At 40.4% G+C, this 18143-nt stretch overlaps 1 protein-coding gene across 7 annotated transcripts in view; it reads left to right on the forward strand.

Moving 5' to 3' along the window:
• Positions 1 to 18143, forward strand: part of NPAS3 (neuronal PAS domain protein 3) — an 874684-nt gene that overhangs the window by 599396 nt on the left and 257145 nt on the right. For all 7 annotated transcript variants that reach the window (XM_059723041.1, XM_059723042.1, XM_059723043.1 and 4 more), the window contains one exon: positions 3285 to 3374. In XM_059723041.1, coding sequence (XP_059579024.1) covers positions 3285 to 3374 — 90 coding nt within the window. The remainder of the gene's footprint in view (positions 1 to 3284; positions 3375 to 18143) is intronic.

An 18143-nucleotide genomic window follows, 5' to 3' on the forward strand; every position in this document is an offset into this window, starting at 1 on the left:
TAATAATCACAAAATTCTACATAGTGGGTAAGAAGATGTAATTAACACTTTGACCCCAGAATCTTAATTGGCGCCTGTTGAAAACAGTGGGGCAGTTTTAAAAAAAATTAAAAAGTAGCCTGTGGTGATTGAAACAGCATAATACATAATGGTTTTCTCAAATCAAAAGTCCTGTGAAACTTCAGCTTTAATCACATTTTGCGCATTACCAATACATATGCAGTGTCTTAAAATTGCATTGCTTGCAGCTTTTTCTTTAATCCAGGGTCCCCAAAATTTACCCACCTCAGGGCTGTAGCAATGGTTTTTTGTGAAGCCCCACTACTAAGCATAGCATGGCAGCCAGTGTCAGTTAAAAAAGGGGGTATAGTTCAAGACTACATATCCAAGTCCACCATTTTGATCCATGTGGCCTCTGCTTTGATGAAAATGGAGCATTTTATGAAATCCCTCTAGTCTCTGCAAGCCCTGACTCTGTATTAAAATTGACAGTGGCTCTGGACTGTAAACCTCTGTTGATCACAACTGCAACACAGGTCACACTTGCCTTTGATCTACAGTGAATCTCTTTAGAAATCCTGTCTTTGGAAGTTACACTCTGGTCTTTGTTTTGAAAAAGAGATTTACATGAGATTGAAACCAGTGTTTTTTTGTAACTGTTGCTATGTGGTTGGTCACGTAACTCAAATGATACTTCCAAAATATTTCCTCAATCAGAAATTGTCAGTAAATGTGCATCATACTGTGGTGTCAAAAGCTCTTCTACAGGACCCAATTCCCCCATTGTTTAAAGGCTGATTCTGTCTTGGTGCGCACAAAGGACACAGGCTTTATGAAAAATTGAAAAATTTCAACACGCATTACTTAAATAATAAATATTCATAAATAATACCTATGAATAGCAAATGAGACAGCCCTTCAGAAACACTGTTTGACCTGTATAAGGAACAACAACATTGGTACACGGGTGCTCAGTCCTTATCTGCCCTCTTATATTTTTAGGATGAACTGGCTGGTATTGGAGGGTTGGGTTTTGTTTTACTTTGGGGTTGATTAGTTTTCCACTTAAAAACTACTTGTCTTTTCCTTCCATTTCTTTGGCGTTTGATCTCACTGGCTTGCATTTCAGGAATAAAAGTAGTTAATGGCTTAGTAATCAAACAGGAACTTACTTTTTCAAAAATTGAGTAGATCCACCTTACTTTTAACTGTTTTTGCTCTATCCACTGTTTCAAAGGCTTAATTCTATTAGCTTTCATACACAAGCATAACTTGTAAAGAAATGTCAGAAGAGATAAAATAGGAAGAGGAGAGCATGGTATCCACACTAGTAGGTAGAACTAAGTAATTCTAGTGGCACTCAAGGTGACCACTAGGTAAGAGAGAGAAAAAGGACTTTGGGGGTATATTCCATGACACCACCTGTCCATGCTACCATTATTGGTAGAGATAAATGCACCAAAAATAATCCTATAGCCAGAAAATTATTAATTCTTATTGGGTTTTTTTCTAGTATCGCATAGACGCTTTCCTCACTTTACATTAGTAGATCCACTTCTTGAATGGAACATGAAACAGAGTCTCTAAAAAAGCCTAAGGTTAAACAAACTTGCTTTTCTATCCTTGTTTTACCAGGGAAAGTTTGAAAGTTATGATACTGGTAATAGTAGAAGAAATATTAGAGAATGATGGAAATCAAATGTATGAGATTTTGTTTTTGTCCTTGGATAGGTCAAAATTTGAGCTCCACCATTCTGTATTTTTTACCTGTTATTGATGTTAGAATTCACAGAACCCATGTTAATCGTTTGGAAAAAAAAATGATGATTTATAAGATGCCATAAATGGCTTGCATAATATAAATGTTTTACATGAACAAAGTCTATGTAGATTTACATTTTTATTAATTCATAAATATAAATTAGACAGTCTTTCTTTAATGCAGTATCTTACCAAGTGTTTGTTTTCTAATGTGTGGCTTATTCTTTTGAGAAAACACAGATTTTTGAACTAATTCCACCACCTACTACATCAGAGAGGGGTGAACACTTGCCAAAGTCAGCTTCTGACCAGCAGTGTGTTAGAAATTAATCAAGAAGCAGAGGAATCAAAACATTAAAAAGCCTCAGAAATCACTGCTGTGTATTTGAAAGAGAGGGAAATTATTACAGTGACTTTGGCATCATATTATTTTCTCTAAATTTGCGTGTAACTTTATTATATTGTTCTTCCACAAACTTGTTCATCTCAAATGTAATGCAATTACATTTTTGCTTTACCGATACATTTATCTGAGCTTGAATTCAGGCTGTTTCTCAGTTCTCAAAGTCTGTTAGCATCACTAGTCTCCTTATTGTGTAACTTTACGTACACAAAAAATACACACATTTGCTAATAGTCAACCTCATTAGAGGTGTAAAACTAAAGGAGCATACAGTGTCTGAAATATAATATATTCCCAGTGAAGATTTTTTCCCATTCTTATTGATATATATTCATCCTGATGTTCAGTAATTTACTCCTTGTATAAAATTTAAGCTATAGCCCTTTGTTTACTAACTGCAGCCGTGTTTCAGAAGCTACACATTAATGCACATAGTCATGCCTTGATTTTTGTGGTTACACTGGAAACCAGATCTAAAGACTTGCACGTCAGAATAAAATTGAATCTACAATTTTACATGGAAGGGATGGGATTCATAAGATTTCTATAGACCCAAGCTTTGACAGTAATCTGTTGATTGGCTTTGTTTGTTCTCCCACAAAGGTGTCAGTGTGTGGGTGGGTGTAATTCTCGATTAATTAACAAATTATTGAGGTCCATAGTGGTTCAAGTGGTATTATGAATTTGTTTTGTCTTGCTCAGTTTTTGGAAGAGGGAATTCCCTTCTTGCTACTGTATTTTTCAGTTTTCTGCTCTGCATAGTGTTCATTCTAGGATGGCTTGTTTTGCCCACGTTATTTTTTTCATCCAGAAAGATTGAAGTATATTTTCGGAGGGCGGGGGGCTTGGTATTTCTTCTTTCGTGCAGACAAGAATAGATTTCACACAATACATGGCAGATGTAAGGAAGACAAAAAGCTGTCATACTTCAGAATATGCTAGTGTGCTCTTCCTATATAAATATAAAAGAATGCTATATGAATTCTATAAGGATACAATTAAAAAGACGCATAAGAGAATATCAGTCTCAATTCATTGTGTGATGCCATTGTTTTAATCTGTTTCCATTGTAACATCTATCAATCTATTCATTTGGGTTTTGTTTTTTTTTACTCTGCAGTCTCTGGATGGATTTGTATTTGCACTAAACCAAGAAGGAAAATTTTTGTACATTTCAGAAACCGTCTCCATCTATCTAGGCCTATCCCAAGTAAGTAAAAATTTTAGATTCTAGAATGCAATTGTGTGCAATGTACTCCTCTGCTTTCCAATCTTAAAGTCGTAATAATCTTTTTTGCCACCTTTTGTGTGAATTACTGAATTCCTTTTTTAATGGCAGCATCTGGTTCATCCCAAAAAGTATTTGAGAAGTATATGTGTCAGTATTGAATGTTCAGGTAAAATAAACTTGGCCCTGAAAACTTTTTTGCCACAAAAGATCATTATTAATTTATTGGGAACAAATGAAGTTTCTTTTCTCAGTTGTTTTGAACTTTAAACCTCTGTACCTGATAGGAAAGGGACACACTAATAGTACTTCCCTTGTGTCCTATTACTGGATGTTTATGGAGTACCCTGCATTATCCTGGGAGCTGACACAATGACAGGGAGTCATTTGGAGTCAAGAAATGCTGAAAGAAACCATTAAAATGTCTTGCAGGGAGGGTTCCAACAAGGACATATTTTGCTGCTTTCACAAATGTTCGCTAATCTGAAAAGACAAATTCATAAAATATAGCAGTTTGATTATTTAGAGTTTAATTGCTGACATCTGTTTGTCAGAGGTTAAAAGGATAGGAAAAGGGAAAAGTTGCTTGTTGTTGCTTATTGCTAATCCTGCTGCATTTCTAGCTGAAATAGGTCCATTCTATTTAGATTCAGAAATTCAGCAGAGAGTTTTTGCATGATGATTTGCCAAGTAGGATAATCTACCTCTCGTGCAGTCACCCTGAGGAGATAAAAATTGAGATAATGTTTGTTTCTGCTCTTTTAAATGGGGACCCATACTGAACTTGTTGCTTGACTAAGTTGGCACAGCTCTGAGGACTCAACTTTTAGTACTGAAACCTTTCAGGCGCCTAGTGATTTTTCTGTACCCTGGCTAAATAAAGAAAGAGACTCTGTAATAATGCATAGGTCTATTTTAACATTTTTGCAGGGGAAAAAAACACAATTTAAATGTTATTGTTGAGAATTGGAGTAAGTGTTCATTTACTCCTAAAAGAACATACCAACATTTGGATAAAATATACAGTAATTGTGTTTTCTAATGGCTTTAGTAAACCCAATGATAGACGTAGAAACAGAGCTCTTGCTAACTCAATATTAGTATTCTTGTCTCTCATTAAAATCCCTAGTTTTGTAATAGGCTTTAATCCCTGCCTTAATCTGTTTGGGAGCTAGTATCAAGAATCTCACATTTTGAAACTGGTGCACCACCATGTTGCTAATACACTAAAGGATCAGAACTTTAATGTTTATTATTGTCTTATGCTCATATTAATCTGTTTTATGCATAGTATCCAACAAAGTTTAATAAGCCAGTAAAGAAGAAGGATGAATAATTAGTTTAAGCAGGTAAATGCTAATTAGGGAACTCCTGAAAGGCATCCATTATACACTAGCTTAAAACAAATTTTACAGCCCTGGTTAGTGGTGTAATCCAAATTCTGTCAAGGCAACTGCATTTTCTGTAATTGAGATGTGTATGTTTGCTTTGCATAACAGATGGCTCTGTATGCTTAGACTGATAGCTAGGAAAATAATAATTGCATTATTCTGGCCAAAAGAATATTAGCTCTTGGGTTTTGGCCATTTCAGTCAGTCCTCCTGCCAGCACAGCATATGCACATATATGGATTGGATTTTCAAGGAAATTGATGCATCTGGAATAGTGTGGCCATCTGAAATATCATCTGTTCAAGAAAAATTTGGCTTTAACCCTATGCTAGTCTCTTATTAAAAGCATTTTCTTCTACTGCTTTTTAACTGTAATAGTTTAGAAGTCAATTCTTCCTCTAAACTTGTTTCAAATTACTGAGACTTTATACTTCATCTTTATCTATATATACTTTTCAAACAAGTGTCCAGATGAATGAGGCAATTTTATAGGGATGTTACAGCATTTGATGTGTATCAGTGCAAACCTGTCTTTGGACTTATTAATCAAGGTATTTGTGAAAAAATGTCATTGAAAACTTAAAGCCACGATTGAGATCTTTAACACCATAATAAGGAAAATGCTGAGGAACTGATATAGCCATTAAAATATGTCCGGTTCCAGTTGATGTTCCAACCTAATCTTTGTTTGAGACAGTAGTAATGTATTAAATACTAAATAAGTAGAGATGGTGTATACAGTAGACAACCCTTCCAATTTTTTTCAGTACTCTCCCTGTAAGTGCTGTAATACTTGCTGTAATAGCTTATAGATGCATCACTAACACTGCAACAAAAAAAAAAGAAACTGCAATCATGCACACTAAATTAAACATTCAAAAGCTTTATTTGTTACAAAAAGAACTGGCAAAAACATCCATATAAACAATTCTCAAAGTACAAAGAAAATGCTAATATTTCACAACAGTGATTTCAAAATAGTCCAAAGTGAGGCAATCATTATGGTAGGTTGCTATTTTATTGAAATCTGGTATATGATAAAGTTGGCAAGAACCAGCATTAATGGGATATGAACATTTATTTGCATTGTATACATAGCTTTTAGGTAAACAAAGCTGGCTTCCTAGCATGAGGTTTGCTGAGGTCAGACCTGTATGGAATATAACCTATAGACACTTTCTGAGAAGTCTAAAACATTCCATAATGTAAATTCCAAGTATCTTGTATTGATTGCTCTTCCTCACATCTGGCATATGGGTTTCTCTGCATAGACAACATTGTCCTTGTTATCCCTTTTTAATTACTAGAAATGAAAACAAGGTTTTATGTGCTTAGAATCAAGAAAAAAGTCAAGTCAATCTAAGGGAAAACAGGTGACTTTGGCTGAGTTCTGAGCATGAACATAGAGTATTTTTTGGCAAACCTGTTTTTTTCTTGTGTGTACTTTGAGGGATAGTGGTTCAAAAAAACAGTCTGATGTTCTAAGATAGCTTCCAGACTAGTAAGAAAGAAATCTGATAAAACTAATGGGTAACTTATATACGTACCAGATGTTTGCTCCAATGTGTGCTAATTAGCACACTTCAGAGCAGACTTGATTCATCGAGTCTGCCGGAGCGTGTTAATTAACGTGCTCCAGCAGCCCCCATGTCATGTCTGTTCGGCATCCCCGCACTTCAAAATGGCAGCAGGGGCACTTGAACTAAAGATTGTCGAATGAGCTTTAGTTCAAGTACCCCTGCTGCCATTTCGAATCATGGGGATTCTTAATAGGCATGATGCTGTGGGTGCTTTAATTAGAGCAGCTCTTGGAGCCGCTCTAATTAAAGTGCCCCCTCTCCCCCAACCCTGGAGTATGTGTATAGCCACCCAACATCTCTGGATCATGGTTCCCAACTTTTTTAGACTCAAGGCACCCCTCATTAGACTCTAGAGCCCCCTTGGAAAATATTAGTTCTTAACTTTGACTCATTTTTGCCTACAGAAAAATAAAAGAGCAATCCTTCTGTTGCAAAGAACTCAGAAATACCATAACAGGGCAAGGTGTTTTTAACACTGCAGATTCCTGTTTGAAATCTCTGGATCTATCTTGTGAATCATGTTTACACACCTGGCAGATGTCACATTGCATGGCACCCCGCGGCACCCTTGAAAGGATCTCAAGGCACGGTGCTGAGGCATCGTGGTTGGGGATCACTGCTCTAGAGGCTGACTGAGGTGATGACAATAAGGTTCCATATGACACAGTCTGGACCAACTTAACAATAGGCACATCTGTCTACAGGAGACATTTACTGCTCAGTTGACTTAGTAAGCTGTGAAGTAAACATGTTGGCATCTACACATACACCTCTGTTAGGCTAGAGTAGATTAATTTACTCTGCAGCAGGATAGTACTTTTAAATATAAGTAGTATCTTGCTGTGGCACAAAAGGTCTCCACAGCAATGCACGTGTAGACACTGTGCTGGCTGGCTGGGGCACCAGGGTATTTCAGTGCGCAAGCTGCCTTCTGGCTAGCTCCACACTGAAGTACCCTTGTGCTCCAGCCAGCCCCTCCACAGCCTGTTGACCCTGACCCCCTGCCAGCCAGGGATGCTCCAACCCAGCTCAACATGCTATGCCTGGCAGCAATAAACTTTACAGTGATAAGCTCCGGAGTTTATTGCTGCGCATTAATAGGCACGTGTAGACGCACCCAATAAAAGCTATAGTAAATATACTTTTCTGATATTATGGGCATACAAACATCTAAACATACGTGGGTTTCAATGTTTAATCTTCTGGTTAATGCTAGCCAAGAATTTTAAGTTAGTTGAATTTTAGAATTCATTTTTTAGAGTGATCCTTCCAGAGCAGTCCACCATGGAATTGCTTTCAGGACAGTTTCAGAGAACACTAGATATATGTTTATGTCAGACAAAAAGACACAGTGGTAGTAGACAGTGAAGACAGTGAGAAAGAGGAGTACAATAAAGGCTTAAAAAGGCAGATAAAAATGGTCTAAAATCTATGAACTGTATTAATCAGCCACACGTTCATATTTTCCAATATCCTTCTCAATATACAGTGGGACAAGAAACTGTAGTATTTGTTTGTAGGTTCATGCTTATTTATTAACTTAGAATGTAAGTGTAAAGTTTTCTGCACTTGTGGTTGTTGCGCAGCATTTACCCCAGCAGTAAAATATCTTCGAAATCCCAGGCAATTGAATTCAGTAGCAAAAACTCTCATTGACTTCATTGGAGCCAGGATGAACATGGTGCACTGATGTTAAAAGCAGCTTGTATCAGTGGAATTTACCTTTGTGTGGGATGCAATGTTACAGGCAACTTTCCATGCTGTTGCAGTATTATGATGTAAAAACACACAGTGTAGATTAGCCCTATGTGTCTGTCTGTTTAATCACACCACAGATTAAGTAGTTTTAAAAACCAAGAAACTGTCATCTTTTGAAAATTACCAATCCTTGACTTACTTTAGTTATAAATGGAGAGGTGGAGTCAGGTTGCAAATGTAGATGCCTACATTAATCGCCAGATCTCAGATGTGAACATTCAAATAACTCTTCCACGGATCTGAAAATCCAAATGATTGCCTACATTTGGAATTTTGGTGTGGCCAAAATTAAGAATTTGGCCTAAACAGGATATTGAAACATTGACAGTAATGGTCCTCCTTAAAAGAAAAAATGCATATACAACCCAAGTAGAAAATGAACAGGTTTTTAAGGTTTCAGTGTAATTGGAAAACATTATAGGCCAAAAAGCTAGTTGCTTATTCCCTTTTTCCTGAAACAAGTTCTTTCATCACCTCCCACTGATGAAAGTACTCTATGTATATACCATGCAGATACTATCCATTTCCCTTCTCTTTTATTTTGTAAAGTCCATGCCTTAAAATATTTCCTACCTTTCCTTCAAGTTTTCCAGGACACAAACAGGGTTGCAAATTGGCCTGTTTAAAGAAAGCTCACTAAAAGGGAGTAGTGCAGCTGCAGACATAATAAGAGCTAATAGAGGTGAAGGAGAAAAAAACGGATAAATTGTTGTTTAGATTTTGTCCTTTTTAAAACAAAACAGATGAAGACAACAAGTATATTAGATGTCAACTGCCTTACTAATACTAGAATGGATCATTGTATTTTGGATTTCTGTGCATTTGTTCTATGGAATGGCAAATAAAATTATAGCTACAGCACACAAGTACAAGGTCAAATAAATGACAGTACTCAGTCTATTTGTGAAGCTATTCTGAAAGGGAACCATGGTGCCAAATGTGGTTTATTTGAATAATAAAGAAGAATTAGATTCCCCTGATAACTTGGCTGAGGGCCAATAAATCACTGGAGGTTAAGGATGCTTTGCAACTGCTATGTATTTCTTTTGCTTTTACGAAGCACAAGCTTCAACTACTGTGCTCTACCTGTTTTTCAATGCAAATGAAGCTGAAGATAGTATATGGTTAATGCAATACTTATGCTATGTTTATTTTAAAAACAGTGTCAGGAAAATGTGACACTTGCATTCATTCTGTAAGTTTTAGCTCATTTTCTTATTGTAACATTATAAAAACAACCCCTCAAAATATATGTTATGTAACAAAGCCTTAAAAAAAAAGCCTACAGGATTTTGTTTTCTCTTTAGTATTCCAAATTTGAATGGTAGTGACAAGAATGATCAACCTCTTAGTTAATAAATTCATGCACTAATATTAATAATTTGTGTGGTGTTTTGACCCCTTTTAAAAATAATTCTTAAATAAAAGCATGTGAAATTCTATATCACCACCATGTAGATTTCCAAGAAGTATTTTTCAGTGCTCAGCATAAGAAACTTCATTACTTTTATGCTAAAAACAAGGTGTGGGGGAAGGAAGGGGGAAGATCCTTTTCAAATACGGAGAGGCTCTGAGGGTTTTGAAACCAGTGAGAAAATATAAGTATCAAAATAATTCAGAAACAGTACAAGGCACAGTGGCACATTATCAATTTACAACATTTAAATTGATAAATGCTTGGTGGTGAAGGCCTACAAGGGCACTTTGAAAAGCAAATAGCGACCTGGTGAAGAAATTGATTTTCCCCCCCCCGAAAATGACTGCATGATGCATCATTTGACTGCATGCTGTCCAAGTGCTTGACAGAGATAATCTCAGCAATCCCACGGGTGACCTTATCGTTCTCACCAGGGCAACTTTGTCTAGGTTCTGACTTTGTGCATGTCAAGGTTTCTTCAGGCAGGATCCTTAGGGGGGAAAGGTTCCTCTGTTCGATCCAGATATTGAACCACTCTTTGAGGCACTCCCCCACCCTTAAAAAAAGCAAGCTTGTTTCTTTTCTTCATAATTATGAATGAACTAAACAAGAGAGAATATCTACAGATACAATATCTTTGCTGAAACCATTATTGCCTTTTCATTGTAGTTTAGCATAGCTCTTAAAGGAGAAAAAGATACCTGCCGTTTGAGGTTACCAGACACAGTCAAAAGGCTCCAAAACATATTATAGTCTTGTGCTTAAAAAAAATATTTTCCTTAGCTTTTTTTGCTTCCTACAGCCAGAGTTCTTTATATTATAATTTTCTCATATGAAAAGATTTTGAGACTATTGCATTAGTACATATTGGTGTTTAATAATTTTTGCCTTATAATGATTTCACCCCCCACCCCCCCATACTAGCCCAAGAACTTTTAAGACAACTCAAGTGCAAATGACAAACTGACACAAGCCATGAACATCAACATCAATATGCATAATTTTGCATAGACACCCTGTAATAACCTTCACTCTGGGTCTTGATATGATCCAAAATATTTTCCCTGTGTTACTTGGTTGTTATAAAATTGTTGGGTTTAGTACAAACGACTGTACTTACTACAGATATAGTCAGCTGTAATCACATTTTAAAAATTTTATTATTTTTCTAAATGCACTTTAAATTATCAAAAAATTGCATCTAATACACAATTTGTAATTGTAAAATGTAAGTTTTTATTAACATTTTGAAAGCAACAACTGTTTTGTTCTGTTTGGTACCCCAAAGCTGCATTACCCACTGCCTTTGACACCCACAGTTCACCATATTCAACCTCTTTTACCTCCTCCTTTCATCCACAACATTAATTCTGAGTGAACAAGATGTGCTTCCTTGCTTTTGACAAGATTTGCTGCAGTCTCATGCGACAAAAACCCAACACTCATTCCAGATTCAGAAAGTAGGATTTATAACAGCATTTTAATTTAATGTTGGATGTCGAACATATAAAGAGATCACAGTAGTACTAGAGCTGAAAATTGATGCCTTTTTTATTAGTGTCCTCTCAGAAGTGGGTGAGCCGCTGTTTGTGCAATGGAGCACAGAGCACCACAGTCAGATGAATGAGGATATGCTATCTGCAAGGAATCATATTTCAAACCACTGTCTGCTTCTATTGATGTGCTCAGAGTTGAAAGGTTATGCTAGTAAATGCCATCAGAATTTCCCGCATTAGAAATCTGTGGAATAATCCTCTGACTGTCACTTTGTAGTCAGTCCAAATACAGTACTTGGTGATGTTTTACTTATTTTTTAACCGGAAATTAACTTATTGTTGTTGATCACATTGCTTTAGCTTATTTTTCCCCAGTTTGTTTAAATACTGACAACTACATTGTCTTAAAGGTGCTGTTGAATAGACCAGACTATGAGACTGAGACAACCAAAGGAATCCGGAATGTGATTTTATATGAGAATCATGTTCCCCTTATTTATTCTTTTGAACATATTTTACCAGCCATTGAGGCTGAAACATTGAAAGCCTTTATGCAGAAGGGATTCACTAGTTAGAATGAATCGCGCAGAGCCAGCGCAATAAAATATAGCCTCATTGGTTTAACATTTGAAGGCTGGAGACTTTTCATGTTGCTTAATAATTTCTGGCATTTGATGTTAAAAATAAGATTTTGATAAGGTATTTTCAGCGCGGTTGTTAACTCCTTCCAAGACTAGGTATGCAAAAGTCTGAAAGCATTAATAATCTGGTTGTTTGCTCTATGATATAGACAGTGCTGTAGTTTTCAGTTCATTTTGAAAGTGGAGCATAGCAAAAATGAGATTAAGAAAACTTAGATTGTCATTCATTTTAAAACTGAGGAATACTTTTCTAAATCACCATTCATATTATTTGTGTGTGCTTGTGCAGTGCAAAATTACAAGTTTCCTGTAGAGTACTTTTGTATCTTTTTTCATTGACTAGTAATATATATTTGTACAATTGGCAATGACTGTTTTGTATGTATTAACATGGTGGTTTATCTTACTGGGGAAAAATATATTTTGTAGGAAACCAAAAATATGAGTGTCGCCCCCCCCCCCCCCCAGCATAGGGGGAAAAAGCCCCTCATCTTAGAGCAGGGAGCAGGCAGCTGCTGTGGGTCTGACTCTGGCCCTGGGCCTGGGTCAGGACCAGAATCAGATGCACAGCAGCTCAGGCATGGCTCAGCTCTCCTGTGGGCTGGGGTCTCTCCTGGACAGGGGTACATGGAAACTCGTTCACCTGCCTTGACCATGAGCAGCTCCAACGCTGCTGCATTAGTGCATTGCCTGCCCAGCCAATCAGCGGTGCCAGCACTGGACCTTTCACATGCTGTGCTCTGGCATGGAGCAGCCAGAACAGTGTCTGGAAGGGGAGGGGAAGAGGCAAGGACTGGGGGGAGCAGCAGGGGAAGAGGCAGAGACTGGGGGAGCTGGGGGTGGGGAGCACAGGTGGCAGCCAGGGCAGGAAGGCTTCAGGGGAAAGAAGTGAGCAGGGCAGAGAGCAAGAGGGTCACTTGGTTCCTCCTTTGTTCCCCCCCCCCCCAGCCACCATTCTAGCAGTGGGGGGTTGGGAGTTCAAAACAACCCTCTAATACTTAGATTCTGTATCTGGAAAATAATAATAAATGTATACATTTTCCATATATGGAAACTAAGTATTTGGGGTCGTCTCATATTAATTTGAGTAAATATTGTACATAGCAAATGATATGTTTGCTATACATATCCTTCCTTTGCTTTGTATTACTATGGAAAGGGAAATGAAATACAAAATGCACAAATAGGAACAAGTAATTGTTTGACATTATATGAATGAGGTCATAAAGGATGGGTAATCAAAATTTTGTTTCTTTAGGGAAAAAATGTATGATTTGGTTCTAGCTGTTACATAAGAAGGCATGCTGGCAAGATGTTTGTCATGGTAACAATTCGACTGATTGTTTCTTTTGTATTCTAACATGTTCCATCAGGGCAAGTGAAATCAGTATGTGGCTTTAGAGGTGCTTATGGTTCAGATGGAAGAGGCACAGATTTGGGCAATAATATTACCCATTCTGGGTTTTTAAAAAGGGTGGATCAGGCTCTCCAAATCACTGGCTTAAAAGCATGACATTTTTTTTAAAACAACATTTTATCTTTCTATTTTCCTTTTGTTGTTGCAGTTCTTGGCATTTCACATTTTTAAACTTTTCTTTTGAACTTCAGCATCAGGTTCTCAGCATCAAGGACTCTAAGAAAAATGCCCAATATTGTGACACTACTGATGAAATTATAAAAGTTGGTAAACCTGGGTTAGAGCCCCACTTGCTGTGCCTTTATCAGACAAAGTTGTCAGCAAAAAAAAAAAAAAAAAAGATTATAGACTGGGATTCTTCCATTGGGGCTGAGGTTGGGGTTTGTAGGCTGTGGGAGTGATTCATGAAGGAGTGTAGTGAGTGAAGACAAAATCAGCTTCCAGTGGAAAGAACAGGAAAAGCATCTGAACTCATTAGGTTAAGTCATCATTGCAGAGTTAAACCTACCCTTTAGCCCCTCTTCAATCCACCCTGCAAGGACCAGTTCCTAATTAACCTCCAAGGCACCTACATAGGACTTACACAGAACTGAGGTGCCTAAATTTCAAAGAGGAATCCAAATGAGCTTGCTAAGCATCTGCAAATCTACTTGGGCACCTAGGTTCATTAGGCACCTCCATTCTGGACTGAAAAAGTTTCCTCTGTGCCTTGATTTGGACTGCTGTGTGTGCTCAGAAGCACTACAGGCAAGTTCCATAACTAACTCTTACCCTCCACAGCTCTTTTATGATCCATATTTGTGCTAAGGACATAAATGTCACCCAGATCTTCAGTGGTTGAGGTACAGACAGACCACACTGAAGACTGTTGCTAGAAGTGCATGTGCAGTTCAATGGAAAGAGAAGCTTGTTGGGCAGGAAGTAACACCTGTAGCTTGCCCAATAGCTTAGTGGCAAAAGCACTTTGACTGGAAAGTTGGAGATTTGGGCTCCAATTCACTTTGCAAGACTTGGAAGCCTCCCCATCTTCTCAGGAGACAGCCCTGCCACCAGCAAGGGGCTAGGCTCAGCACCCCTCCTCACTCTTACTCCTATTGAAACTGAGTAGTGGGACACCCCAGAGTGCAAGTTTTATGGTGCCAAAAACTCAGTTAGCAAGGGGGGTTGTGAGTCTATGGTCTATGTGCCCTGAAAGGAAGAACCTAGGTTCTGGCCCTGCTGTTCCCAGTTATATAGTTCTTGGTTAAAAGTAGAGTAACTCTAGCAGTAGGGTCAAAGTGCAAGACATTCCCCTCACAAGGGAGGGTGCTTCCCACTGCTCCACAGAGTCACTTGGTCTCCTTTATGGCTCCATTTTTAACAGATGTACAATTCTGAGGTTCAAGGGTGAATGTGGGGGTGGGAGAGGAGGAGGAGAGGGAGGAAGAAGGGGAAGGTCTGCTATGAAATCATTGCTGCTATCAGTTTAGTACAGTCTAGCTCAGATAGGTGTCTCCCCTCTGAACTGTCTGGATCCCAAGAGGATGTAGGTACCTCCTTCGCCACTTTAAGTCAGATGCCTAAGCTTCAAGAATAAGTGGCCATTCAGACACATGGATGGCTGTTTTGCTGCAGCCCCAACTGGTGATCCATCTACTTTTCAGTAAGTGCACAAGCTAACGAAACCCAGGTTTAATTATGCTTCTAGTGCTACTTCACAATTCCTCCAGGATTGTATTTTCCTAGTGTGCCTCCTCCCTCCTTCAGCACTGGAGTTGACCTGACCTGGTTCAGGCCTTTTAACCTACTTACCTGCTTCATTTAATAGTTTCATAGTTGGTAGAGTCGGAAGGGACCTGAGGAGATCATCTAGTCCGACCCCCTGCCATGGCAGGAAAGAGTACTGGGGTCAAATGACCCCGGCCAGAAGTTCGTACAGCCTTTTTTAAAAGACCCCCAGAGTAGGAGCCAGCACCACTTCTTTTGCAAGTTGGTTCCAGGTCCTAGCCACCCTGACAGTGAAATAGCACCTCCTAATGTCTAGGCTGAAACTACCCTCCGCTAGCTTCTGTCCGTTGTTTCTTGTAACTCCCGGGAGTGCTCAGGGGAACAGGGGCTCTCCCAATGCCTGCTGGTCCCCCTTGACTAGTTTGTAGACTGCCACTAGATCCCCTCTCAGCCTTCTCTTGTGGAGGCTGAACAGGTTCAGGTCCCTCAGCCTCTCCTCGTAGGGCCTGCCCTGCTAACCCCTGATTTTCATAGATTTCATAGACATTAGGGCTGGAAGGGACCTCGGAAGATCATCGAGTCCAGCCCCCCGCCCAAAGGGCAGGAAGTCAGCTGGGGTCATAGGATCCCAGCAAGATAAGCATCCAGTTTCATCTTGAAGGTGTTCAATGAAGGCGCTTGAACAACCTCCGGTGGCAGGCTGTTCCAGACCTTGGGGGCTCGGACAGTAAAGAAATCCTTCCTTATGTCCAGCCTGAAACGATCTTGTAGTAGTTTGTGACCATTCGACCTTGTCATCCCTTGGGGCGCTCTGGTGAACAAACGTTCCCCCAGATACTGGTGGTCACCCCTGATAAACTTGTAGGTGGCCATCAGATCACCCCTGAGCCTGCGCTTTTCCAGGCTAAAGAGCCCCAGGGCTCTCAGCCTGTCATCGTAGGGTCTGCTTCCCTGACCTCTGATCATGCGTGTGGCTCTTCTCTGGACTCTCTCAAGCTTCTCCACATCCTTTTTGAATTGTGGAGCCCAAAACTGGACGCAGTACTCCAGCTGCGGCCTCGCTAAGGCCGAGTACAGGGGGAGAATGACGTCCTGGGATTTGCTTGAGAAGCATCTATGGATGCAAGCCAGCGTTTTGGTCGCTTTACTAGCCGCAGCATCGCACTGCAGGCTCATGTTCATCTTGTGGTCAATGATGACCACCAAGTCTCTTTCTTCCATAGTGCTAGCCAACATAGCACTGCCGAGCCTATAAGGATGCTGCGGGTTTTTTTTCCCATGGTGGAGAACCTTGCATTTATCGGCGTTGAACACCATCAGATTCTCGTCCGCCCACTTGCTGAGCCAGTCCAGGTCAGCCGGGATCATCCCCCTGTCTTCTGGTGTGGATGCTTTGCCCCAAAGTTTGGTGTCATCTGCGAACTTGGCCAGTCCGCTTCTGACTCCAGTGTCCACATCATTAATGAAGATGTTGAACAGTATGGGTCCAAGGACAGAGCCCTGGGGGACCCCACTGGTCACAGGACACCACGATGAGTGACTTCCATCAATTACTACCCCCTGGGTCCAACCCCAGAGCCAATTTTCCAGCCAGTGGATCATGGAGGACCCAAGGTGACAATTGGCCAGTTTCTCCAAGAGACGATCATGGGACACCAGATCGAAGGCTTTTTTGAAGTCAAGATATATGACATCAATCTCATCTCCCTTGTCCAGGTGATAGGTCACCTGGTCGTAGAAGGAAATGAGATTGGTCAAGCAAGACCTACCCGCAACAAACCCGTGCCGGCTATCCCTTAAGATGTTGGCATCGGCCAGTCCATTAAGGATGGCCTCCTTAATAAACTTTTCTAAGATCTTCCCTGGGATAGAAGTCAGGCTGATGGGCCTATAGTTAGCCAGATCCACTTTCCTCCCTTTCTTGAAGATAGGCACCACATTGGCCTTCTTCCAGTCTTCGGGCACTACACCAGAGCGCCAAGAGTTTTCAAAGATCCGTGCTAGAGGCTGGGCTATGATGCTCGCCAGCTCCTTGAGTACCCTGGGGTGAAGATTGTCAGGGCTGGCTGACTTGAAGATATCCAGCTTCTCAAGATGTTCCTTCACGAAGTCAGCATTAACGGAGGGCAGGGGATCACCCTCACCCGGACTTCCCGGCCCTGTAGCGGGCATGGGCGTCCCATGGGGCTGATGAAAGACTGACGCAAAGTACCTATTTAATAGGTTGGCTTTTTCCTGGGCATCAGTTGTCAGTTGCCCCATCTGGTTCAGCAGGGGTCCAACGTTGCCCCTGCTTTTCCTCCGGCTCCCCACATATCTGAAAAAGGACTTTTTATTGTCCTTGATGCTCAAAGCTAGCTGGAGTTCAGTTGCAGCCTTGGCTTTCCTGGTCAGCTCCCTACAGGACCGGACCAGTGCAGAATAATCCTCCTTGGAGGTGACTCCCATCCTCCATCCTTTGTAGGCCTTTCTTTTTAGCCTCAGGAGGTCTGCTAGGTCCCTGGAGAGCCAGGGGGCTGCTGTGCCCTCTTGCTGCCTTTCCTCCGAGATGGAATAGACTTAGTTTGTGCATTGAGGATCGCTCCCTTGAGGAGCAACCACTCTTCTTGAACTCCCCTCTCCCTGTGGTCACAGTCCCTTAGGGCCTCACTGACAAGCCTCCTGAGCTTGTCAAAGTCGGCTTTCCTGAAGTCAAGGACTTGCGTGTTGCTGACTGACTTGCCAGCATTTCGGCAGATGGTGAAGGTGATCAGCTTGTGGTCGCTGCCACCCAGCTTCCCATTGATCACTAGGTTGCCGACTAGGTCATCCCCAGTAGCCAGTACCAGGTCGAGCAGCGCTTTGCCGATCATGCGGGTGGCCCTCCTTTGGACCCTCTCCATATTGGCCACATCCCTCCTGAAGTTTCTCCTGCACTTTCCTAGAATCTGAACAGAGGTGACATCCAAGAAATCCAGACAGGTTTTTCCAGAAGCAGACACCAGTCTCCTGGTAAAGCCATGGCAAAACTATGAGTAAGACCCATATTTGGGGACATGGACCAAAACTGACATATTTATGTCTTGTGGACAGGAAAAAATAGAGGCAGAGAAGGCAGTCAGGTGCACTACAAATCACTTTGTGGTTTGCAGAATGAATTCCTTAATGACATTCTCATTAAAAGTTCTTGCTGCCAAATGCTGTTTGCTTTTGCCTTCAGAACTGTCTGCATTAATAATGAGTAACTCCACTTGGAAGTTATTTACATAAAGTATTGTACTCATGTCACTGCCACAGACAGCAGTTTCATGCTGGGCGCGAGAGACAGAGAGCGTCCTGCGAACAAATTCACAAAGCTACCCAAT

The sequence above is a fragment of the Alligator mississippiensis genome, chromosome 2 (genome assembly GCF_030867095.1).
Source record: "Alligator mississippiensis isolate rAllMis1 chromosome 2, rAllMis1, whole genome shotgun sequence".
NCBI classification, from domain to species: domain Eukaryota; kingdom Metazoa; phylum Chordata; order Crocodylia; family Alligatoridae; genus Alligator; species Alligator mississippiensis.